The sequence below is a fragment of the Elgaria multicarinata genome, chromosome 4, assembly GCF_023053635.1.
Source record: "Elgaria multicarinata webbii isolate HBS135686 ecotype San Diego chromosome 4, rElgMul1.1.pri, whole genome shotgun sequence".
In the NCBI taxonomy this organism is placed as follows: Eukaryota; Metazoa; Chordata; class Lepidosauria; order Squamata; family Anguidae; genus Elgaria; species Elgaria multicarinata.
The window spans coordinates 92,759,153-92,784,531 of NC_086174.1; the positions used below are offsets into that span (position 1 = coordinate 92,759,153).

The window sequence follows — 25,379 nt, forward strand, 5'->3', positions numbered from 1 at the left end:
TTATTATTATTATTATTATTATTATTATTATTATTATTATATTTATTTGTATCCCGCCTTTTGCCCAATGCTGGGCCTCAAGGTGGCCTTACAAAGTTTAAAACGTACATTGTGTGTGTGTGTGGGGGGGGGGGGAAACAAAACCATAAACGTTTAAAATACACAACAAAATTATAAGACATTAAAACATAGATGGAAGGCCAGATTATTCTCTAAAGGCCTGCTGGAACAAAAAAGTTTTAGCCTGCTTCCGAAAGCCCATCAAGGGGGGAGCCAGCCTAGCTTCCTCGGGAAGAGAGTTCCAGAGCACTGGAGCAGCCACCGAGAAGGCCCTCTCCCATGTTCCCACCAAGCGTGCCTGTGAAGATGGCGGGACTGAAAGAAGGGCTTCTCCAGAAGATCTCAAAGCACGGGCAGGCTCATAAGGGAGAATATGTTTCATCTCTAAATGCCTATATATATATATATTTATCACGGCCTTGGTATTTTCAGGCCTTCGTGAGGTTAGAATCTATTAATATGCACATATTATACATGATTAGCCAGTTGTTGTCCATTTATGAAAATGTAGTATTCATCTACATTTCTATGTTATGTATACACATATAGATACAATTTTCATTGTGCCTCTCAAGTCAGGACTTTTTCCAAGTGATCAAAAATCTGGTTCTTACCACCAGACATGCAACAGTAGTGCTGAAATGTAAATTATTAAAGATTTTTTTAACAAGATTAACAATAGTAATAAACAGTGTCACCAGAAATGAATTCTGAGATAGGCCAAATGTACTGCAATCTCTTGAATATATACTGTTAACAGATATGCTGTAAGATAGTCTTTCAGTTATCTCTATATAAAACCTTCTTTGGATTTTTTTTTCATTCTCAAATAACAGAAGGATCAAATATTTGATATAAAGAGAATTTTCATGGAACAAACACTAATTACTAACACTAAATAGAAACGCCTATATCCTAGTGTATAAATACAAACAGTATTATCTAATATACTGTGAAGCTATCTTAATCCACATAACAAAGGCAAACCTACAATTGCTTTGATAATATTAATAATATTTTCATTTTGATGGGGCAAGCTATAAGTTATGAAAACCAAAACAATCAATTACTGGGTGCCAGTATATTAATGTCACCTACTAGACACAGACCATCTCCACTTGGATTATCAGCTAGAGGATGCTATCTGACTTTGCTTTCAGCAAGCGTGACTTGTTTTAACAGCATTCCCAGTTTGTTTGTTGTAAAGCTGAAACTAGCAGACTGTTCTTGAATCTGCTATAGCTGATGTAAGATAATGTTTCCTTGTTCATAAATTCGTTTCACAGCCTGAATTTATAGTACTCTGACTCAAAGCAAGAGAGATGAACAACCTTATTGACTAAGTCAAAAGGCACGGTACAAATATAATAACTCAATAAAGACAGTAAAGTCACCAATTTAACATACCTACAGTGCATAATAGTGTAACTGACCCTTCCCTGTAGATCTTTGCCAAAATCTAGCTGGGCAGGTGGGCTTTTATTTTGCAACAATCAGCTTTTCAATGTCATGGGATTATGTGAAGGTTCATTCGAAGAGGATTCTGCAGAAGTAAGCTGAGCATTATGGAACTTAGATTTACTCTATGTAAGGTCTTTGCATGGTGTAACTGAGCCAATTTTCCAGTGGATTCAACTTCAGAGTTCCTCTTTAAGTAAGGCAGAAATGCTAATTTGGATGTATGTCAGAATCAATACAGCAGCTTATTTGTCCTCCCACTGTATTGATGTTGTCTCTGGGACTCTATTTGTTTAGCTGTTGCTCGCTCAAACCAAGTGATCATGAATGGAGCCACTGGGTGAGATTTAATCTTCAGCAGGAGCTGTGTTTTCTATAGCCAAACTGCATTTTGTTCAGCATCTTTTCCTTATGAAAAGGACTTTGAACAATTCTTACTTTATACTGAGAATGTGAAAGAGATTCCTATCTTTCTTTTTGACAGAGACTTCCAAATGCAGCTGTAAGGGAAAAACCTGTTTCATAACAGACCTCTTTTTATGTGATTAATTCCAACTTAATTCCCACCCCCCCAACAATTGCAAATGAACAGCTCCAACATAAATAAGAAATGCTGCAGTTCATCTACCACATCCATTGAATTGTGGACTTAAATAAAATTAAAGATGAATCCTGAATTTAGTATTTTAAGTTATGTCCACATTTGGGAACTTCAGTGCCCTTTCCATGCTATAACAGAACTTCCTCAGCTGTAGCAAGGACACAAATATTAAATTGCCTTTGAGAGGTATACAAGCAAAGGGCAAGTCCTCTAAAACTTTAATTCAAACACACAAAAGACTAAACAAGCGGGTTACTTTCCTTTGACATAAAATACAGTAAAAGTGATGTGATCAACACATACATGTGGCTGCTAATAAACAAAATTCTTTTCAGTGACATCTGGTCTATAAATGTTACCATTGCAATTTGAAATCATTGCAGCAGCACTAGACAGCATGACACTGATAGTGGCAGCTGAATGGTTCCCTTCCAAATGAAACTACAGAGGTCTATTCAAACAAACGTCAAGCCCACTGTAGAACAACCCACTGCCTGCATGAAACTGGCTCCAGTCATTCAGGTAGCTGAGAAATGTTCTATAATTGGGCAAACTATGGAAAGAGAATAATGCTCTCCCCCTGGCTTCCAAGTATTGCTCTTTTTCCACAATGTCTCTGACATTAAGACATTCCTCTACCTCCTATCAGCAGAGATCTTACCAACTGAATGACTTCCTAAACAGAAAGGACTTTAGCAGCTTTGACACAGCAAGTATAACAAGAGGGCATTACCATCCTTCAACAGGTTAGAATAAGTGCTAACTGTGTGAATGATCTCAAAGCATGCTGTGATGCGCTTTCTGGATTGAGAAATAGCGTACATGCTCAAAAATAATGAACCACAAGAATGAGGAAAAGATGGAGGTTTTGCTCTCTTTTGCTTCTCCAACTATATTTGATGATATTTTATGTTAGCATCAGGGCTAAAACCAGCTATTACACTATAATAGTGCTCTACAAAGCTGGGTCTGGAAGACAGCCTAGGATCTAGATGAACTACATTTTTTAGTTCCTGCTGTCTGTTGCTGCCAACATCCTAGTTTATTTTATTAGTCTGATGTAACTGAACAATGATGCCTTTGTCTTATGCTAGCAACATTTTATGCACGGTGCATTCCTGTGCAGAGAAGCTTGCATTCTTGGAGACAGGCAAGATGCCCTCTCTAAAAACAAGTGTTTGGAAAATTTTGTTATTGTGGGTGTGCAGGGAGAAATCCCTTGCTTTGTCCCACTCTGCATTCTTGTCAAGAATTGGGAAAAAGTAACCATAAACCCTACCAAAATTAAGTTTTTTCCCCAGGACAATATGCAAGGTAGGTTATTTCTTCCAAAGAAATATATGGATGTTGATGCATATGTTTCAGCATGTTTTAGAACAGTATATGCAGATTGAAGATATAAACGTTCTGCACAAATTGCAATTCCATTCCCTCTATGATTATTTACAACCGTTTCAGCCATCACGTTGGAATAGATGCTAGAAATAAGCAAATTCCACGAGCTTTGTTTTATTTCTGAAGTTTATATCCCTTCAAAAAGAATTGCCTTCAGAACTTGTCAGGAACATAGGAAGCTTGCCTTATAACAAGTCAAACCATCAGTCCATCTAGTTCAGTCCCTCCCCCTCCCAATCCCCCATCCTTTTGTGTCATTTTTTTTTTAGATTGTAAGCCTATGGGCAGAGACTGTCTTAAGAAATGATTTTTGTAAGCTGCCTTGAGAGCCTTTTTGGCTAAAGGGCGGGATAAAAATGCTAAAATAAAAAATAAATTAAAAAATACTCTAATTGGCAACACGTCCCCAGGGTTTCAGTCAGGAGTATTTCCCTGCCCTTCCTGGAAGTGCTGGGGCTTAAATCTTCTGCATGCAAAACATGAGCTCTACCCTTCTGCCAAAGAATAAAGGATAATGTCTCAATTCAGAGAACACGTTAGTCAATGCAGTGTGAAAACTCCACTCGATGGTTGAGTTTTTAGGAGGTCGTCCCCTCACAACATGTTCTAACTCCACCACTGTGTGACTGTGGGCTACTGTGGAGTTAAGTAAAATCCATTTTGATGTTTGATTGACAGTTCCTCTGCCTTCTTTCCTCCCCGGGTCCTTCTGATGGTATCCCATCAGCTATTGCTGCAAAATCCTAGTGGCTCCCCTTGGGCAGCATTTGCTCCTTTTGCCGCTCTTGCCAGGGAACTCTGTAGCCAGTTGGAAAAGTCAATGCATTGGAAAACTCCACGGAGTCCTCCACATAACACGCAACACAATGGTTGTGCAGGAACTCTCCTGTGCACAGCATGGATATTCAGTGTGGAGCATTTTCCCAAAAAAACTCCACTTCACAGTGGATTTTTCCCGCCAGACAACACATTGCTCAACTGTGGAGTTCTAAAATCACCGTTGAGAAATGTGTTGTCTGAACTGAGCCAATATCTTCATTTTCTATGTTGCTGTTTTCTTGGCTAATAATAATAATAATAATAATAATAATAATAATAATAATAATAATAATAATATATTTATTACCTGCCTCTCCCTTTGGATTGAGGCAGGGAACAACATTAGAACAGGAATCAATACATCTTTAAAAATCTTTAAAAATTCTTGATTTAACATTGATCTGGATAGGCCTGCCGGAAAAGGCTAGTTTTTAAAGCTGCCTTAAAATCACACAGAGAGTTAATTTTACGAATCTCCTCCGGCAGGCCATTCCACAATCTGGGGGCGACAGAAGAAAATGTCCTCTGGGAAACTGATGTCAGTCTAGTTTTAGCTGACTGAAGAAAGTTCACCCCAGAGGATCTGAGTGTGCAGGGCGGACTGTATGGGAGAAGGCGATTCCGCAGGTAACCTGGACCCAAACCATTTAGGGTTTTAAAGGTAATGACCAACATTTTGTACTTCGCCTGGAAACTAATTGGCAGCCAGTGGAGTGATTTTAATGTTGGGGTAATATGCTCACCCCTAGATGTACTGGTGACTAACCTGGCTGCCATATTTTGAACTTGTTGAAGTTTCCGAACTAGGTACAATGGCAGCCCTATGTAAAGCGCATTGCAGAAGTCAAGCCTTGAGGTTATCAGCACATGCACTACTGTCTTTAAGTCTTCTGACTCTAAGAAGGGGTGCAGCTGGCATATCAGCTGAAGCTGATAGTAGGCACTCCTGGCCGTCGCATCTATCTGGGCTGTCATTTGGAGCAACGGATCCAGGAGCAACCCCAAACTGAGAACACAGTCTTTCAGGGGGAGTGTAGCCCCATCCAGAACTGGCTGACACACCTCCAAACCAAGGTCAGAGCCCTTGACAGCAAGCACCTCTGTTTTGTCTGGATTCAGCTTCAGTTTGTTTTTCCTCATCCAGCCCATTACCGCCTCCAAGCATTCATTCAGAGGAGACACACTATCCTTAGCTGATGCTGTTATTGAAGGCATAGAGAAATATAGTTAAGTGCCATCAGCATACTAACAGCACCCTGCCCCATGCCTCCGGATGATCTCTCCCAGCGGTTTCATGTAGATGTTAAACAGCATTGGGGATAGGACGGCACCTTGTGGTACGCCATACAACAGCTCCTTTTTTGAGGAGCAACTATCCCCCAGCATCACCATCTGGAATCTACCTGAGAGGTAGGACCGGAAACAATGAAGCACAGTGCCCCCAATTCCCAAACCCCTCAGGCGTTCCAGAAGGATACCATGGTCGATGATATCGAAAGCCGCTGAAAGGTCCAAAAGTACCAGCAGGGACACACTCCCCCTGTTAATACTCATGCGGAGATCATCCACTAAGGCGACCATAGCAGTCTCAACTCCATATCCTGCCCTAAAGCCGGTTTGAAATGGGTCTAGAAAATCTGTATCATCCAAGACTGCTTGGAGTTGGAAGGCAACTGCCCTCTCAATCACCTTGCCCAAAAATGGAAGATTTGATACCGGTCTGTAATTATTAAGGTCCAGGGAGGGCTTTTTTAGAAGCGGCCGTACCACTTGAGCACCTCTTACAGACATTTGGCCCCTCTACTTGCTGTAATCAATTAACTGCCTACCATATACAATTGCTTAAGCAGCAAAATAAGGCTCACGAAATGGATACAAAATCATTTCAGATATCAATCTTTTCCCAAAATGTTAAGATGTACTTCCTAGAAAAGGTGTTCCTATGTTTGTTAGTTCCCTTGATGTGAAAATCCTATTCACTGACCTTCTTACACAGGACACCTACAGAATAAACTCAGGAGCTATTAAAACATGAAATACTATGATTGCGACTTTCATCAAACTACTCTTATATGCAAGCTTCATGTTTTAAGAAAGTGTTTATGGATGTCAGGAATGAAATTATAATACAAAGGTGAGAAAATATAACTAAAAGTATAGCACTCTTCAGGCTATATCTATCCACTTGAATTAACAACAGTTCTACTTCACTTTCACTAATAATACTTCACAATTAGAATAGATCAGGTAATTCTTCTCCTATATAACCTAAGGACCATACTGATAGTTCTAAGACTCAAAGCAACATCTCCTGAAGAAATAGAATTGGGCAGAACAAATGTCCTATGCTCACTACTTATTTATTTATTGTACCAAAGCAAACAAGAGCCACAACACTTGTCCCGCAATGATGCATGCACTGAATAATAGTTCAATCTCAGTTGTACCCTGAGCCCAATTACTTTCAAGTTATACTGAATGTTGGATAGAAATAAGGTATAGTACCTTTGTTTAAGATAAACAGAAACATTCACACACATCTAGAATGAATCAATTAAAAATAAGGGATGCTTCAGTTGTGTTGTGAGGCTGTATACATTTGCTAGCAGTATTGCATGCTGACGTATTGCAATTCCTACCTTGCCTCAGTCTTCTCCCAAAAGCGGGTCTATGACCCCCCTGGAAAAAGTGAAGCAGAAGTTGAGGGGGCAGGATTGCAGTTTGAGATTGATAAAAAATGGTCAAAGAACACCTAATTTCCTTGAATGAGTTCAAATCTCCAGGGCCCGACGAACTGCATCCTAGAGTAATGAAGGAGCTAGCGGAAGAACTCTCAGAACCTTTGTCTATTATCTTTGCAAAATCATGGAAGACGGGTGAGGTGCCGGATGACTGGAGGAGGGCCAACGTTGTCCCTATCTTCAAAAAGGGCAAAAAGGAGGAACCTGGGAACTACAGACCAGTCAGTCTGACATCCATCCCTGGGAAAATTCTGGAGCAGATTATGAAGAAGTCAGTCTGTAAACACCTTGAAATCAATGCAGTGATTACTAGAAGCCAACATGGATTTGTCAGGAACAAATCCTGTCAGACTAATTTGATCTCATTTTTTGATAGGATAACCTCCCTTGTGGACTGTGGGAATGCTGTGGACGTCATATATCTTGACTTCAGCAAAGCTTTTGACAAAGTACCACATGACATTCTGATTAACAAACTAGCTAAAAGTGGGCTAGATGGAACAACTATTAGGTGGATTCACAGTTGGCTACAGAATCGGACTCAAAGAGTACTTATCAATGGAACCTTCTCAAACTGGGGAGAGGCAACGAGTGGGGTACCGCAGGGCTCAGTCGTGGGCCCAGTGCTCTTCAACATTTTTATTAATGATTTGGACGAGGAGGTGCAGGGAACGCTGATCAAATTTGCAGATGACACAAAATTGGGTGGGATAGCTAATACCCTGGAAGACAGAAACAAACTTCAAAGTGATCTTGATAGGCTGGAGTGCTGGGCTGAAAACAACAGAATGAAATTTAATAGGGATAAATGCCAAGTTCTACATCTAGGAAATAGAAACTAATTGCACAGTTACAAGATGGGGGATACTTGGCTCAGCAATACTACAAACGAGAAGGATCTTGGAATTGTTGTAGATCACAAGCTGAATATGAGCCAACAGTGCAATATGGCTGCAAGAAAGGCAAATGCTATTTTGGGCTGCATTAATAGAAGTCTAGCTTCCAAATCACGTGAGGTACTGGTTCCTCTCTATTCGGCCCTGGTTAGGCCTCATCTAGAGTATTGCGTCCAGTTCTGGGCTCCACAATTCAAGAAGGACGCAGACAAGCTGGAGCGTGTTCAGAGGAGAGCAATCAGGATGATCAGGGGTCTGGAAACAAAGCCCTATGAAGAGAGACTGAAAGAACTGGGCATGTTTAGCCTGGAGAAGAGAAGATTGAAGGGAGACATGATAGCACCCTTAAAATACTTAAAAGGTTGTCACACAGAGGAGGGCCAGGATCTCTTCTCGATCCTCCCAGAGTGCAGGACACGGAATAACGGGCTCAAGTTAAAGGAAGCCAGCATCAGGAAAAATTTCCTGACTGTTAGAGCAGTACGACAACGGAATCAGTTACCTAGGGAGGTTGTGGGCTCTCCCACACTAGAGGCCTTCAAGAGGCAGCTGGACAACCATCTGTCAGGGATGCTTTAGGGTGGATTCCTGCATTGAGCAGGGGGTTGGACTCGATGGCCTTATAGACCCCTTCCAACTCTGCTATTCTATGATTCTATGAATAAACTTCCACCTCCCGGAATTCAAGCCATTAAAATCCTCACTGCAAAACTTTAGCAAGTAAAAGGGTGACCAAAACATGAGAGCTACCTGGAGACATGGTAATTTAAAGCTGCATACTTTTGTGTTTTTTGACCATATTGATGTTATATGTATTTGGCATGTGCTGTCTCTAGATCTTCTAACTGAAAAAACAAGGGCTCCAAGTGGCAATTGACTGTGTACTCACCCACGCATAAAAACTGATGGCCCGGCATGTAAGTATGATACTCCTAATCCAATTCCTTTTCTAATCTTGCTAGTTAATGTTTAGGACAAATATGGGGGCACAGAAGATTTGACGGTACTGAAGGAATAGGAACTATATCAGAGCATGTCAACCAGAAACAAAAGAAGTGATCTGAAGACAGGAAAGATGAAATGCAAAGAAAAGTATACCTTACCATAGGTTGCAAATGTTCTTCTTTGTTGTTCAAACATGAAATCATTAATATGTGCTGGTTCTGTATATCCAGAAAGCATATTCCTGGGTGCAGCCATCTGCTGAGTCCTAAATGGATTCACTGGCCCAAACTGCATTAAAATAATATAATAATTACAAAGATATCCATTGCATAGTCATTACAGGCCCTTTCACACAACATTTCACTTAAACAGATACAGGTTTTCATGCATTTATTACGTTTTTATCCTACCCTTCCTCCAAGGAGTTCGGGGCAGCAAACATAGATCTCCCCCTACCCAGAACAACCCCTTATTGTACATTAGACAGCAAAAGTGACTGGCCCAAGGTTACCCAGTGAGCCTCATGAATAAGTGGTATTTGAACCTGGGAGTCAACACTTCTAGCCCAACATTGTAACTACTATCACACACATATATGATCCACTCTAGATTAGAGGAGAGGAACCTGTAGTCTTCTAGATGTTGTTGGGACTCCCAACTTCCATTAGTCTGCCAGTGGCCAGAGGACCAGAGGTTGCCTAACCCTGCTAGTTCTTTACCGCTTTATGTACCTTACAAAAGTGAAATTTGTAATGGTTTCTGAATTTCTGCACAATCATCAAAATGGACATGAGTGATTTTTCCCCACAGAATGATAATAAACATTCCCCCTGCACTTATGTAAGTAACACATCATGTATGAAGCAATGTGCTAGATAACTATTTGCCAAATAATCTGCAACTGAAAGAGAATTCCTTTCGAGGAAGAATTTGCTCTACTTTCAGCATTTCCTGTGTACAGTGATACATTTGCAGATGGCTCAGAAATATATTAATGGACTATAGTGCAACAATAATCATTTTTGTCCAAAGGAAGCAGCACCAAGAAAGCTTACCTAGAAAAACCAATGGACTGGTGCAGACGTTTTCCATTCTCTTAAACATGGTTAAGAGACTGGAAATGAACCATAGGCCCAGAAATGCTCCCTCTTCCTTACTGTCAACTACAGTATCACATTACATCTGCACCACAATTAAAGCTAACTTTGGTTAGCTTCAAATCTGGGTTGAAGTTGGTTTTGTAAATCCCAACAGCCCCCAGTGTCACCTCCAACCATGTTTGGACAGGTCCCCATATCCTCTATAGTCTATACCATGCTTTCAGGGATGTTGAGGGAGAGGGGTAATCAGCAAAAATCATCTCCCCGCTGCCCTGTCCATCTGTGAGAGAATCTAGCCTGGGCAACTCTGGTTCCAACCCTATATTTCCATTAGATTTCAAAGTTTTGACTAAAAGTTTTAACTAATTGTAGTTTTAGAATTAGAAATGTCTCCAAGTCTGGACTTATCTAATATGTCCTCCTAAAGCTGCATAAAATGTCAAGGGAGACACAAAGACTGCGAATTCACATGGGAAACAATATGACACTAGACTGCCAAGGTACTGATCTGATGAAAGTAGTATGCTCCTCATATATTAACTACTGGCATAGGTACGAGATAGCCACATGTACCAGTATAACTCCAGAGAGACTAAAGTTAACAGCACTAAATAAAGTCCATAAGCAACTGTCAGAAAAGTAATGCTGTGCCAGAACTGCTATTCTTAATGAGATTTCGTTCATGCATTGTTTCCTCCTGCCAATTCTCAAGAGACATCAGAAACTCAATCTTGTATTTTTGTTTATTGAAGCATTCCCTTATTCTCTTTTACTTTTAATACGAGATGAAACTTCATGAGCAATATTAATATAACTAACATGTGACTGAATTTTATAATTAAAAAACAAGCAAATTTGCATGCACTTTATAATTACTATATTCTTGCTTCAGATTAGGTTTACCATAGGGAATGAAGACCACTATTACTGATTGGCTATTCTTAGAAAGCTGCCTCAAGCTTACAAAAATAACTTTCAGCTTTGGACAGCGCCAATTTTAAGGTTTTGACAGCTCCCTGTATTAAATCTAACTATATTGTATAGTTATACTGGTTGCTTGTTCCCGGAGGTGTTTTTCCATAATGAATATTCAATTTTAAGATTAAATGTTTTATAGGCCGGGGAAATACTTATCTGACAGGTTTTGTATAGTAGAGATTAACGTTCAACTTTTTTTTTACTAGGCAATCTGCCTTAAAGCTTCTATCTTTTTAGGATCTGTGATACTACTTTCTCTATTCTCAGATGCTGCTGATATGACATTAAATATTGCTAATGTAGAAAATAAGAGTATATTCACATTATAATTGTGCAATTTTGCAAAATGAGGACAAAAATCATGCAGAAGGATAATACATAGATATTACATGCAGCCAGTTCAATGTTCTTCAAAATTTTAGTAAACATAAGGTGGCAGTGGTCTGTATATTATGTACGCTTTGGGATATGGAGATGCACATTAACCCTGTCTACAGTTGGTTAAGCTATGAATCCCTCAGAATTATACTTTGGCCTCAAGCTTACAGATCTGACATTTCATTGGAAGAAAGTAAAAAGGCAGTCTGTAGTATACCCACTAACTGTGTAATTTCATAAATGCAAGAGAAAAATGGAAATATAACCCCTGGCTATGAGATTGTAACACTATGTATAATGTATGATTCTCTGATTTATCTTGTCTACTATTTCCCAGGCCAAAAATTAAATAATCCAGAGAATTCTGATCAGACCTGGAGATATATTTTGAGTGCACCAGTTCCATGATTTATGTCTGATGTATACCTAGATGTTCACCAGAATATTCTACTGATTATTATTTGAGATTATCATTTTTATTATAAAGATCCACAGCCTTGCCCTTTGTGTGTGCATGCACATACAAATTATTGATCATTGCAAGGATTTTCAGTTCCATAATTCAAGTACTTTAGTTTGCTGAACCTCAGATCACAATTTATGGAGTTATTTGAAGAATTTACAATGCAATCCTCTATCTACTCAGAAATAAGGCCTGTTGAGTTAAATTGGACTTATTGCCAGGTAAATAAATATATGTAGGATTGCAGACTTAGTTTAATTCATATTTAAATACAATAGGTGTCATTTTTTTAAAAGACCCCTTTCATGCAAGTTTTAAGTATTTACAGGATATTCCAGGATATTCCAGAAGTCTCATTGTATTAATGTTAGCTGATGTTGTTCAAACTATACCAAGATTCATTTATTTATTTTTCAAAAAATCAGTTTGCTTACCTCAGGTGCAAACATTGTGTCATAGGTTGGGTTATATTGAACTTCCTTGGTAGTTGGATCAAGGTGAAGTCCCGTTTCCACATCTTCCTGGAAAATTCAAAAGAATTTTAATGGAAATACTCCTCTGATGTTACATCTTAGATATTAAGCTAATTAGAGAAGTTGAAAAATTTGCAGCTTTAAATTCCATATTCTGCTTTTAGCTCTAAGACAGTAAGTACTAATTACTATATTTCTTTTTGATGTGATGTGCTTACACTAAGAATGTTTCCTGTGGACAAACATTATATGAACAGTAACATAACATATATGAAATTGGTTCCAAGAAAATGTTTGAAAACTTGGCTAAATAAAACATTAAGAGAAATCTTATGCTATTTTCAGATGGAGGATTTTTTAAAAAAAATTTTTTGCATGTCAGGAGTAGTATTTATCCCTACTACTTTCTACCTTTGGGGGCAACATAGCTTCCCCCAGCTACTGTTTAGTTCCTTAGTCTTTTAAAAGCTGGTCATCTAGACTAGGGATGTTGCGGGTGCCTGACTGGATCCAGGAATCTAACAGACTCCCCCCGCGTCCTTCCCCTGGACCCAGCTTGCTGTCTGTGGCTGTGCACAAGGGAGGTTCCAGAAATTGCATATTTCCCTCATTGCGTAAATGGTGGCTGTTCACACCTTTAATCTTACATAAATAGGGCCTTCAGTTACTATATATACAATGAGGGAAATTCGCAATTTCTGGAGCCTCCATCGTTGTGTACACTGGAGGATCCGGGTGAGGGCAGATGGACCCACAACATCATTGGATGCTCGCCGAGCCTCAAAGAAGCTTGCACTGTTCCGCAAGTGAGGGCAGATGGCAGGATGAGCATCAGACAAGTTAGAGTCCATCCATCCCTACCCTGGACAAGCTTTTAAGCTAGCCCAATTTGGAATAAGCAAGGAATGTACAGAGATGAATGCCTGCGACCAAAGGGATATTAACAATGACATTTCATTAATATAGATAACTCCTCTGGACTTATATAGATAACTCCTCTAGTTATTACCATTGCTACACCACTGATTGCACAATCCCTCCAGCATCAGTAAGCTCCTCCAAAAGCCAAATGGACCTTCGACAAAGAGTTACTTTCCCATTCACAAAGCAACAAGACTACTTTGTTACCAATTGATAAAGTTTCCTTTGAGGGTTATATGTTCTCAGAGCTAAACTAATCAAGATTCTGCACCAAGGAAAGCTGAATTCCACCAACTATCTATGTATTACGTAAATTCACATTGCATTTCTTTAGCTTGCATAATTTCTACTACTTTAGCCAACCACAGGGAAAGACAGTCAATCAGACAATGATTAATCATGATTTAGGTATTGAGAATGAACACCTATGTTACCTATGTTCACCGCTCTGGAATCTGTGTTAGATAATTAAGTGGCATATAAATAATGTAAATAAATAATAAATAAACTAAACACAACACAGTTAAGGAAAATAAACCATATTTAAACATTGTGTTTAGCCCTATGCAAAGACAGGTACTCCATAGTTCTAAATGTAGGTCAATATCTTTTGTACAGTACATGTCTCTTTAATTATAGGAGTCAATTGTTACTTTTTAAACACAGATAATCACACATTCTATATTTATTGAAAACTGTAGCTGAAACAAGTAGTGTCCAAAGGACCGCTCCTACTAATTTAATAACAATCTGATAAAGAATTTGCTTACAAACCTGAAGCCTTACAAATGTTTGAAAACAAGCATTCTCTACAGCTGAGAATGGATAGGGACAGCCTCTTGTTTATAAGAACGTTTAGAATACTGTATGGGTAAGGAAAGCTGCCTATATTCTTCAGTTTACTCCTACTGTTTAAAAAAGCAGAGTTCAAATGTGTGCCCTGCCTTGATCCTTTAATAAAAGGATTACAAGGGATAGGAGACATCAGCAATTCAGTGAGCTACTTTGCATAATACACCATCTAATCTGGGACTTGCAATCCAAAACGATAAGTGTGTCTCAGTAGCTTTGCCTATTAAAAATAATGTACACACAACATTCCATGGTTTGTGCTTCAATAGTGTTGTAGACTCACTGTCTGACCCCATTCTTTTCAAAGCAAGACCTTCCCAATTCATTAATCTAAAATGACAACAGCTACTGGGATATTCACAAACCTTCACTCCACATCCCCGCTCTTAAACTGGAAAGTTATACAAACAGAAATTAATCTATTCACCAGGCCACATAAAATTGTACAAAGAGCAGCACAATTATCTGACATGCTATTCTTCACATTATGATGGAATCTGACACCACCCACCACTACAAATTTCAATGCTCTTAATCAATTCTAGACTACTTCCCTAAAATATATGAAAATTTATTTTGATGGCTCAAAGATTCTATTAGATGAAATACATTGTCTTGCAGAATAGTAAGGATAGTTTATGCAATTAATGAAATAACTACTATGCAACTATTCCCGTTGTCAGTAACTGATGTAGCTTTGTAAGTAGCAAGCATCTTCATATTTAATTAGTTAAACATACAAAGGTCTATTCTTCCTGAAATGTCATAAATCCATTATTTTATCTCCTTCCTCTTTCCTGTTAGAAGTATTTTATTCATCTAGTAGCATGCAATGGAGAACAGGCACTGACATGAACAATCCTCATGAGGATAATCATAGCTATTCTGGTTCTATTGTATTGTTAGTTCAACTTCTGAATAATTTCAAAACCATGGGTTCACTATTCTCTCTTGCAGCCTTTGAATTAAAGCACAAGCTGTATTAATTCTGCTTTCACTTACAAGGACCCTGCATTCAACATTTTCATCAAGCAAATCATTTTTTGTCCAAATGATTTCCTGATAATCTTGCTTCAACAAGTATATCTGGATTTTCTCAGTAAAAAATATGTTCAGAACTTTTCTGTTTCAACCCCTTTGATATTGCACGGGAAAAGGTGAAATATGAAAGACCATACCAAAAGATGGCCACATCACCATATATGATTCTGGTACAATACATTGTAAAATTTTGAACAGCTTGTTTGGCACTTGGCAATAGACTTTTTAAAAATCCAAGAAAATCAGCACAAACTTGGAAGTCTGCCAGTATATTATAGTTTATAAGCTCCCCCCCCCCTTAAATAGCAGTGTATGACTAACATGTAACTAGGATAACACCTCCTAGGACTTATCATATTAAGGATTGCGTTTGCATATGCTTCAGTTCCTTGCTGTTCAAATTCTACCCATTTTTGTATTATACATTAACTGGTCATTCATTTTTAAAAACTAACAACAACAACACACCAAACAGGCTGACAAAATAATTCAGAATATATTGTAGCAGCTTAATTCAATAGTAACAAAAACAAATGAATGAAGCAGTCTATTGGATTTGTCTTCTTTAAATTACATATAAGTCTCAAAAATAAATACAACTCCTAATCTTGAAGGCATTGTTCAGGTTTTAGTCAAGAGAAAACAACTGCATGGGAAACAGTCCTACATGGGGCTGCCTTTAAAGGTGTTTCAGAAGCTGTAGCAAGTGCATAATTATGCAGTTTGTCACTGGGAGCATATTACTCCTAACCTAGCACACTTGCAGTGTTTGCCTCTTTTCTTCCAGGCCTATTTCGAAGAGCTGGTGGTGACCGTTAAAGCTATAAATGGTCTAGGTCAGCCTTCCTCAACATAGTGCCCGCCATATTTTTTTGGACTACAACTCTCAACAACCCCAGCCAACATAGTCAATCGTTAGGGATTATGAGAGTTGTATCCAAAACATCTGGAGAGCATCAGGTTAAGGAAGTCTGGTCTAGATTCTGTGCACCTTGAAAAGGTTTTGTGTACCTTTTACATATGTACCTCCCCAGGTTTTACATCTACGAGAGAAGGCCCTATCTGTGTTCAACACCCTTTACGGATGTGAGGACTGAAAAGGCACAGGCTTTCTCCATAGTGGTACCTATACTATTGACTGGGTTCGAACGACACAATAGATAATTGACGTTAATTTTGATTATGTATTTAGATAAGATATTATGTATTCAATGTTTCAATATTATGTAGTATGTTGTTGTTGTTTTTCTTTATGTAAGGATGTAATGTGTATGTTTAAGTATTGTAGAAAAATAAAATTATATTTTAAAAAAAAATATGACACCATCCAACATGGTTTAATTATTAAAAGATATGCATTAGCTAAAGTCTCGTAAAAACTCTTATATGCATCTCTTAAGATGCTTTTGTGTTCATGTAGGCCTGGTGCAGACATACCATTGCCCAATTCACCAAACATTTTAGAGGACCATACACTACTAAATCCATAATTAACATAGGCCCTATTCACATGATCACAGAAGGAGGGTGGGGAGGGAAACTATGGTGCAGAAAGGGGTATGGGAACCACACTACACCCCCCACACAACCGCATAACCACCCATAGCAGTGTGGTTCTCTTATCCACCCCCACAGCATGGTTCACTTCTCAACCTCCCGCTACGACCGTGCATCCTGGCAGCCACTACAGTGTGAAAAGGGTCATGCCAGTTGTTATAGCTGACACTAGGTGATCTCTATCATAAAGATCTCCCATGCTGGCTGTCACCAGAAGTTCCAGATGCTCTAGGTGGCCATCTCAGTGGTCGCTGAGATTTCTCCATGGAGGTACTGCCACACAACATGATAAAGCCACAGGCCCCTCACTGTAGAGGGTGGGTAGTTTACTGATAGTGGGCAGTGGGAAATGCCCCTCACGTGACATGCTAATTCATTGTGGGACGCTCCCAGATGCAACCCATGGTGGGTTAGAATTATGTGTGAACCCAGCCATAGAGTTAGGCTATGAAGTTCTTATAGTGCAATCCTATAAATGTCTACTCAGAAATAAGCCCCATTGAGTTCAATGGGGCTTACCTCTAGGTAAGTGTGTATAAAATTGCAGCCTTAGGGCCTGTTCAGACGTCACACTAAGCCACCATGGATAGCTCAAAAACATAATCCATGGTATCTTAGCACATTGTATGGCAGGAATTCTCCACTCCCCACAGTGGCTATGCCTGCTACTCACATGCTGCAGTGAGATTAGTGGGCTTTCATGGTGGTTTCTGTGTCATTTGAAGAGAAATCTGTGGATATTTTCCATCATTCTGGTGGGAAAAAATGGTGGTGACAAGAGCATGCTGGCAAGAGCAACCACCACTTCCAGTGATGATCTAATTGCTGCAGACGTTCTCTATGGCCACATGGCCATTTTTCAGTTTTTTGCAACAGAACAACTGCTGGGAGCCCCTTCATGCTGCGGAGGATGCCAGTATGCATGGTCAAACCATGCAGAGGTATGTCCAGTAACTATAGAGGGGTGGGGTGGATAGCAGAACTATGTCACACCACGTGGTTCCAAGTCGTGCGGTGTGCCTGCTTGCAGTGGTTCCGTTGCACCTCTCCATAGTTACTGTAACCACCCTCACATGTGTGAACAGGGTCTTAGTCTACATTTCCAAACAATTCCAGATATTGTGCCTTTGTAGAAACGAACTCCTATCTATTGACAACTATGAGTACAGAAAGAACCTTACATACTTTTAAACCACATTAAAAGTAAACAAGCCAACCAAAGAAAACAGACACAATCTTGAGAAACATAATTACCACATCATATTTCCTTCAATACTGTACAACAGAACAGATTTATTCTGCACCACTTTCCATTAGCTACTTTTATGGTTCTAATCAATCTTAAAATGAGAAGTGTTCTTCCCTATATATTATAATGATGAAGTATATTAATAAAGGTTAAGACAAACTTGTATTAATTAGGATCATACAACCTAAAGAACTGGATCACTGCTCATAATAAATCTCCCTTACCATAAATTAATCATTGCAAATTATTTTTTAGCCATTACGTTCTCACATGATTTGAAAGCAAATGTAAATCTGAGGACTGCCCATTTCCTAAAAAAATTATGCCAATTTGTACTTTCTTATTAAGAACACAGCTGTAAAAGCAGGACAGTTTACAATATAAACATATAATATAATAATAAACTACAAAAGAGCACTCACTGCAAAATATTAATATTAATATCAATAAGACATGCTGCGTTTTAATCATAAATATCAAAATGCTTAAAACTAAAAGACAGACATCAAGCAACAGCAGAAAGATCATCAACACTATATCAGTTAAAACACCTGAATACAGCTTGTCTATAATTAAGCAATGAGATGTATGAGAGGCCTACTTAGGAAGACTGATAAACAACAGTAATGATCAATCAAGAAAGCCCTGATCTGAATACTACTGTATCTTTCTTTTTTTCTTTTTTGGTTAAAAGAAACATAAGTGGAACATGGCCTTCCAGACAATACTGAAGAGCATGTCACCAGTACAACACAGATCTAAGGCAACCAACCTCTATGAAAGGGGTAAGCAAACCTTTGCCCCCAAGGCCTTCATGTGGCAGTGGGTGGTGTGTCAGGGGCCACATGCCGGCAGCGGACAGGGCCTAAGTTGTTGTTCTCTCTCTCTCTCACACACACACACACAGCTTTTCTCCCAACTTGCAGTCTCAGGCACACACTTCTACTCTCATTCACTGTGGCTGGGTTCAGACGCAACACTAAGCCACTGTGGATTGTGTCAGAGAACAATCCATGGTGGCTTAGCACGCTGTGGGATGTGTGAGCATCTTTGTTAAATCCAGCCACCCTGTGGAAAAAGTATCCACTGTGGTGGGCACCTGGAGTGGCTGGAATTTTCAGCAATGCTCTAAGCAGCGTAGCTGGACTCCATGGTTATGGCTGCATAGCGACGGATGGAGCCGCCAGTACGATGTAATTCCTGCCGTGTTGGCTGTTGGGATAAGCTGTGGCTGGAGGACAGGAATTTACCTATGGAGCACAGAGGGGTAAGTAACCACAGGGTGATGTGTGGTTGCCGGTCAAGTGAGGGACGCATACATTGTGGTTTTCCCATCCCTCCTCACTCCATAGTTCCCCTATTCTTCACCCCTTGATTGTGTGATTAGGGCCTGTCTCTCTTACACTTTCTTACACTAGAGTCCCCCCTTTACCTTTTTTAAAGGTCAAACCTGCTCTCCTCCCACAATTCCTCCTACCTGGGCAGTTAAGAGGAGAGGGTGCCATTCTTGTCTTCCTTACTTCTGGTTTTTGTCACAGATTATTGAAATAGAAACCACAGAGCACAGATGGCTAGAGCATCTTTTGCCACTATAGCCCATAGTGTGGGTATTCCATGGTTTCTTTCTCAAGAAAAAGGCCCTAGAGTGTAAAACCATGGAATTCAGCAAAAAAAAGGGCCTGTTCAGACGACACGCTAACCCATCATGGATCGCTCAAAAATGCGATCTGCAGTATGTTAGTGTGTCGTAATAATTCCCTCACAATGGTGGGTTAAGTACCCATGCCCACTAACCATCTTCTGCTAAACGGTTAGTGTGCATCCACAGTGTTTTCCATGTCGTGTGCCAGTATCATATTGCCTTTATACAAATCTACAGTGCAACCACACGTAGAATACTGTGTGCAGTTCTGGTCACCACACCTAAAGAAAGATATTATAGAGCTGGAAAAAATACAGAAAAGAGCAACTAAAATGATCAATGAGGGAAGGTTACTATTATTATTATATTTATATCCCGCCTTTTTCCCAGTACTGGGACTCAAGGCGGTTTACAAGATTAAAACATGTACAATCAAAACATATAAATATAAATTACAAAAGTTAAAATAACTTTAAATAAAAGTTACAACAGCTGGGATTGTTTAGCTTGGGGAAAAAGGAGGCTAAGGGGAGACAGGATGGAGGTGTACAAAATTATGCATGGTGTGGAGAATGTAGAATCATAGAATAGCAGAGTTGGAAGGGGCCTACAAGGCCATCGAGTCCAACCCCCTGATCAATGCAGGAATCCACCTTAAAGCATGCCTGACAGATGGTTGTCCAGCTGCCTCTTGAATGCCTCTAGTGTGGGAGAGCCCACAACCTCCCTAGGTAACTGATTCCATTGTCGTACTGCTCTAACAGTCTAACATGTAAATAGGGAGACATTTTTCTCCTTCTCCCATAATACTAGAACCCGGGGTCATCCCATGAAGCTGACTGGTGGGAGATTCAGGACAGATAAAAGGAAGAACCTCTTTACACAGCACATAGTTAAACTATGGAATTCACCACCACAAGATGCGGTAATGGCCACCAATTTGGATGGTTTTAACAGGGGGTGGGGTGGATAAATTTCTGGAGAAGGCTATCAATGGCTATGTGCTACCTCCAGTATCTGAGGCATAAGCCTATATGCACCAGTTGCTGGGGAACATGAGTTGCACCGTGTCCTGCTTTGTAGGTCCCTGGCCAACATCTGGCTGGCCACTGTGCGAACAGAGTGCTGGATTAGATGGATACAGCATGGCACTTATGCTCTTGTGTGTGATGGCATCCCTGTGAGTTTTCAGTGTCATTTCAGAGAATGAATAAATAAATAAATAAATAAATAGCAGTGACTATAGAGTCCGCAGGCAAGAGCAACTGCTACTTCTAGTGACACTCTTGCTGCTGTAGCCATTTTCTGTGGTCATATGGACTTTTTGGTGGCTTGGGATATGTGGGTGGCACATCAGCCACATATTTATCCAAGGAGCAGTGAAGGGTAAATAAACCATGGTGCAAAAAGTACAGAAACAAAGAGAAGGAAGTAAATATGAGGACTGAAGACGGAGGCATGACAGCACTCATCGCCCATTATACGAATTAACACTTAGGTAGTATAGGATTGAACTGCCTATGTGCAATTCTTGGCTGTACACTGCATTTTGGTAATGAAATTGCACAGCACACTTCTAAAAGATAAACTATTATGACTATGTAAGACCACAGCTACTACCAAATGGCTGAATGCTGGAAGAAAAGATATCACCAAAGTAACATCAAAGTGTTTGGCATGCTAGAAGGAGCTGGAACAGTGGGCAGACTACAGTGAAGGCAAGGGCAGGGAAAGAGATAACCAAGCCGAAGAGAATAAAAGCAGCCCTTATTCCCCACAACCAAAAACACCCTCATAATTTCAGTAGTAATTACCTATGCATAGATATAAGACTCCGATGTGTCACAGACATACTGAGGAATGACAAATATGTATTATGTAGATAGATGGTGGGCTATGTACAAGGGTAAGTTTGGGCAACTGGTTCTCCAGGCCTGCTTCTAGCTCTGCTAAGATTGCCAACTTCCCTCAAAAGCAGTGACTGTTGAATCCCAGAGGGAAAGCACAGCCATGGCTGAGCAAGGGAAGCCAGGAAACAGTTGGGTTTCCTTCCTTCTGTTCTTACACTAGTAGAACTGCTTGAGAGCTGCTAAGGAAGACAGGCAAGAAAAAGCATAGCTACTGGGGAGGAGAGGGATATGTGTGAGGAACTGCCTGTTTCTCACAAGGGGATAGAGAGAGCAGATTATCAATACAGGCCCTGCAATGTACTTAACTTTATTGCACATCCTATCCTTGCCCTTCTCAACAAACACTGCACTACGGCTATTTCAATATTATTTCCTATGCTCTAACAGGAAAAAACAATCCTAAATAGTATAACAAACAGAGAATATCTATTTACCTGCTCCTCAAAAGCCCTGAAGTTGTTCCTGGACAAAGATTGAGTTGAAATAATATCCCATGAATCTCAGTCAGCAGCCATTCATAATTGAACACTTCAGAATATTTTAATGGGGTATTTAATCATCTAAAACAGCAGATTGGTATAATTAGAGTAAAATAGTTAGAAGGCACTCAAAGATGCCTTGTCTTGCTGCAGCACAGCTTTCCTGGTGTCTTCAGGATGTGTTGAGCAGCCAGCTGGGGATTGTGGGAAGTTGCAGTCCAACATACCTGGAAAGAATCAGGTCAGGGAAGGCTACTACAGCACAAGAAAACAGGCTAAAAGTTTCTGCTGCTCACCACATACAGTAGTATGGAGATAGGAGAAAGGGAGGCTGAATGGATTTTGGTCGGGTGGGAGAAATGCTGTACAGAAGTGATTAAACTCCCCTTAAGTAGAAAGAGCTGAACCAAACCCAACATCGGGCTCTGGTTAAACCAGGATACCACAAGAAGCAGTTTTATTTCTTAAAACCAAGCAAAACAACTATTAGCTTGGGACCCAATCAAGAAAAAGTACAAATAATGTGTCCTTTCCAAGTCAGCTCCAGTATTTATTGCACTTTTATCCCATTTTTTCCCCTCCAAGGAACCCAAGGTGGCCTCTCAATTTTATCCTCACAACAATCCTGTGAGGTAGGTTGGGCTGAGCATCTGTGACTGGTCCAAAGTCATCTAGTGAGCTTCAGTGGCCAAGCGGGGATTAAAACCCAGATCTCCCACTCACTGTCCAACACTCTAGCCACTACACCACACCAGCTCTCTGGGCCACAGTTACTAGACACCATACCCCAATAGTAGTTTCTCTCTCAAACTTTTAGAGGTGATGAAGTCACAGAAACAAAACAGCACAATTGTTCCAAGCCAAATTTTGAAATCTAACTTACCTCCAAGTGCAAAGGTGTTTGCCCAACCTTTTGAAATCATTTACTAATGATGATGTCAGAAAGGTTTCAAAGGGGCATCTTGATTATTCCACTTCAGCCAAAAGTTACTCCACATATTTTGAGCCTCGGCGATCCCCATCCCTGACTGAATTTACCTCCTTTCCCATCCTCCACTTTTCCAGTTCTTCTGCACCTTTAAAACGACAGGTAACCTTTCAACAGGCGAACCCGTCTCAACGCCATGATGGGAGAAACTTCACCTGTTGACTTTCTGCCTGCCGCTAGCTAAAAGTTACAAGAACCCTTCCAGAAAAAAATAGGCGCTAACGCTCGCCCGCTATTCAGACATTTCCACAGAATGGCTTCCCGAGAGTAGAAGTTATAAGGCAACTAGCAGGCTGAGACTCTCACAACTCCACACCGCAGGCCTGGGGAGAGAGAACGCCCCAGCAGAGACTACCCGTTTCGCCCGGTTGACAAAACCAAAGCACACAGTTCCCCTCAGACCAGAGGCGAGCGGAGAGGCAGCGCTCTTCCCAGAAGAAACTCGGTCGGGTCCACGCAGCTCTTCTTACCTTCACAGCCACTGAGGGTGCCGAGTCCACCACCGGCAACATCACTTGCTGGGCAGCGGCAGACGAGGCGAGGTGCAGCACCGCATCCCCGCTGGCAACCTGCGCTGAACGGCTGGGCCTGCCCTCAGCTTCCGAGCCCGAGTCGGAGTCTGAATCGGAGCCGCCGTACGACGCGAGCGCAGCGATGGCGGCCGACATCTTGGCAAAACGGAAGTGGGACGCCAGCAGGCGGGAGGGGGCCCGAGGAGCGCCCGCCTCGTCCTGGCAGCTCTGTAAAACCGGCTTCTTTCCCTTTCGAATAATTTACTCGCTCGTTTAGGTTGACTAATTTTATATAATAAAAATGCTTGAACGTATATTATATTTATTTTCAGGAGCCGATTGAAATGCCTCCACGATAGACATAATCCATTCTCTCGTTGGTTTTAAGATTAAACTTTGTAGGACTTTCAACAAGTATACAAATCCCAGCATGCAACTGCCTACCTGACCCCCAAGCCAACCTAGGACTGTTTGATCCCTGGAATGGGCACAGCAATGTAAGGCTGTAATCCTATGTACACTTAGTTGAGAGTAAGCTCTCTTGAATTTAGTAGGGCTAACTTCCGAGTAAACATGTACTAGAGGGGCTGTAAGTACAAAAGAAAAGAAAAATCGTTATGAGCTGTTATAAACCGGCTGAAGAGAAACAGTTTTCTACTACCCACCCCACTCCCGAGTAAATCGCATTCAATTCCGTGGGATTTACTTCCGAACTAAACATGCATAGTATTGCGTTGTCAATAGTTTTTAAAACGCTATAACAGTTCGTTGTTTAACTTGCTATGTGTTTACCACGTTACTATCAAGGACAGTATGACAGAACTGCAACAAGGAACATGGAAAGTCGAGTAGGCACCCCATGTCCTCTTGCAATGCGTTTCTTTAATAGTTTTACGCTACTATTAAAGAAACTAGACTCTGCACAGTATAGTAACTGTAGAGGCGTGGTACCTAGTGAAACATCCGCCGTTTCCGCAACAAATCTCAAAACTGGTGTATGTGAACTGGTGTATGTAACCCGAGACATGCTAAAACGAATGACAAATGGCCATGGGAATGCACTAATTCATTCCGTTCAGGAAGAACCAATGGATGGATACCAATAGCCATTCGGTGTCACTCATTTTAATAGGTTCAGTTGTTGTGAAGTCAATAGCGCTTACTGCGGATAAGACACTTTGCACTGGTAAGTGTATTATAGCCCAATCCGACGCATGTTTACTCAGAAATAAACCTTATTAATTTCAATAACTACTTAATCATTTACTATCTTACTAGAGAGCAAGTTTAGACCGACTTAGAATCAACACCCTGTAGTTCAATCCTATTTGCGTTTACTCGGAATTGTGTTGGATACGTCTTGCTGCCAAATGAAGTAGTAGGACTGCAGCCTAGCTTCTTTTTAGCGATCTAGATTAGGTGTGTGTATGTGTGTATCCTATGAACTTTAACAGGACTTTAGTGACACTATTCCAGAGCCCGCGGCACTTGATCTACAGGTTCTTGAGCTTTTCGTCTCCTTTCTTTTCTAAGCAAGCATTTCTCAAAAGGAAAATGGAGGGAGACACTAACGAATGTACGAAATACCCGTACAAAGTATTTGCCCTTTCAAAGTAGGACTGATATTGAATTGGTATAAGAAATAAATACATTTCGCGGCGGCATCCACCACTCTCGTCTCTTCAGAACAGTCCCAACTCCACCTCCTCTCATTCCGATTGGCTGCGAGAAGCCGGCTTGAGTAAACGCCGCAATAGTTCTGGCGCCACCTCCATTGCTCTCACCGCTGCGAAGAACAAAACTAGCCTGTACCACCCGACGCCGTGCGGTGGGGGGAAGAGGGAAGCTGTGGAAGATGGTGTGGAGAGAGTCTCCCGACTCCTTTATAATGTGTGTCAAGAGAGATGTAAGGGACGCCGGT

The 25,379-nt window shown here is 40.5% G+C and overlaps 1 protein-coding gene across 1 annotated transcript in view; it reads right to left on the reverse strand.

Annotated features, from left to right (window-relative positions):
- Nucleotides 1-23,626, reverse strand: part of CDC40 (cell division cycle 40) — a 43,519-nt gene extending 19,893 nt beyond the window's left edge. The window contains exons 1-3 of the mRNA XM_063124785.1: nt 23,417-23,626; nt 12,269-12,355; nt 9,074-9,203 (exon numbers count right to left, since the gene is read on the reverse strand). Coding sequence (XP_062980855.1) covers nt 9,074-9,203; nt 12,269-12,355; nt 23,417-23,614 — 415 coding nt within the window. The 5' untranslated portion in view covers nt 23,615-23,626. The remainder of the gene's footprint in view (nt 1-9,073; nt 9,204-12,268; nt 12,356-23,416) is intronic.
- Nucleotides 23,627-25,379: the final 1,753 nt, after the last annotated feature.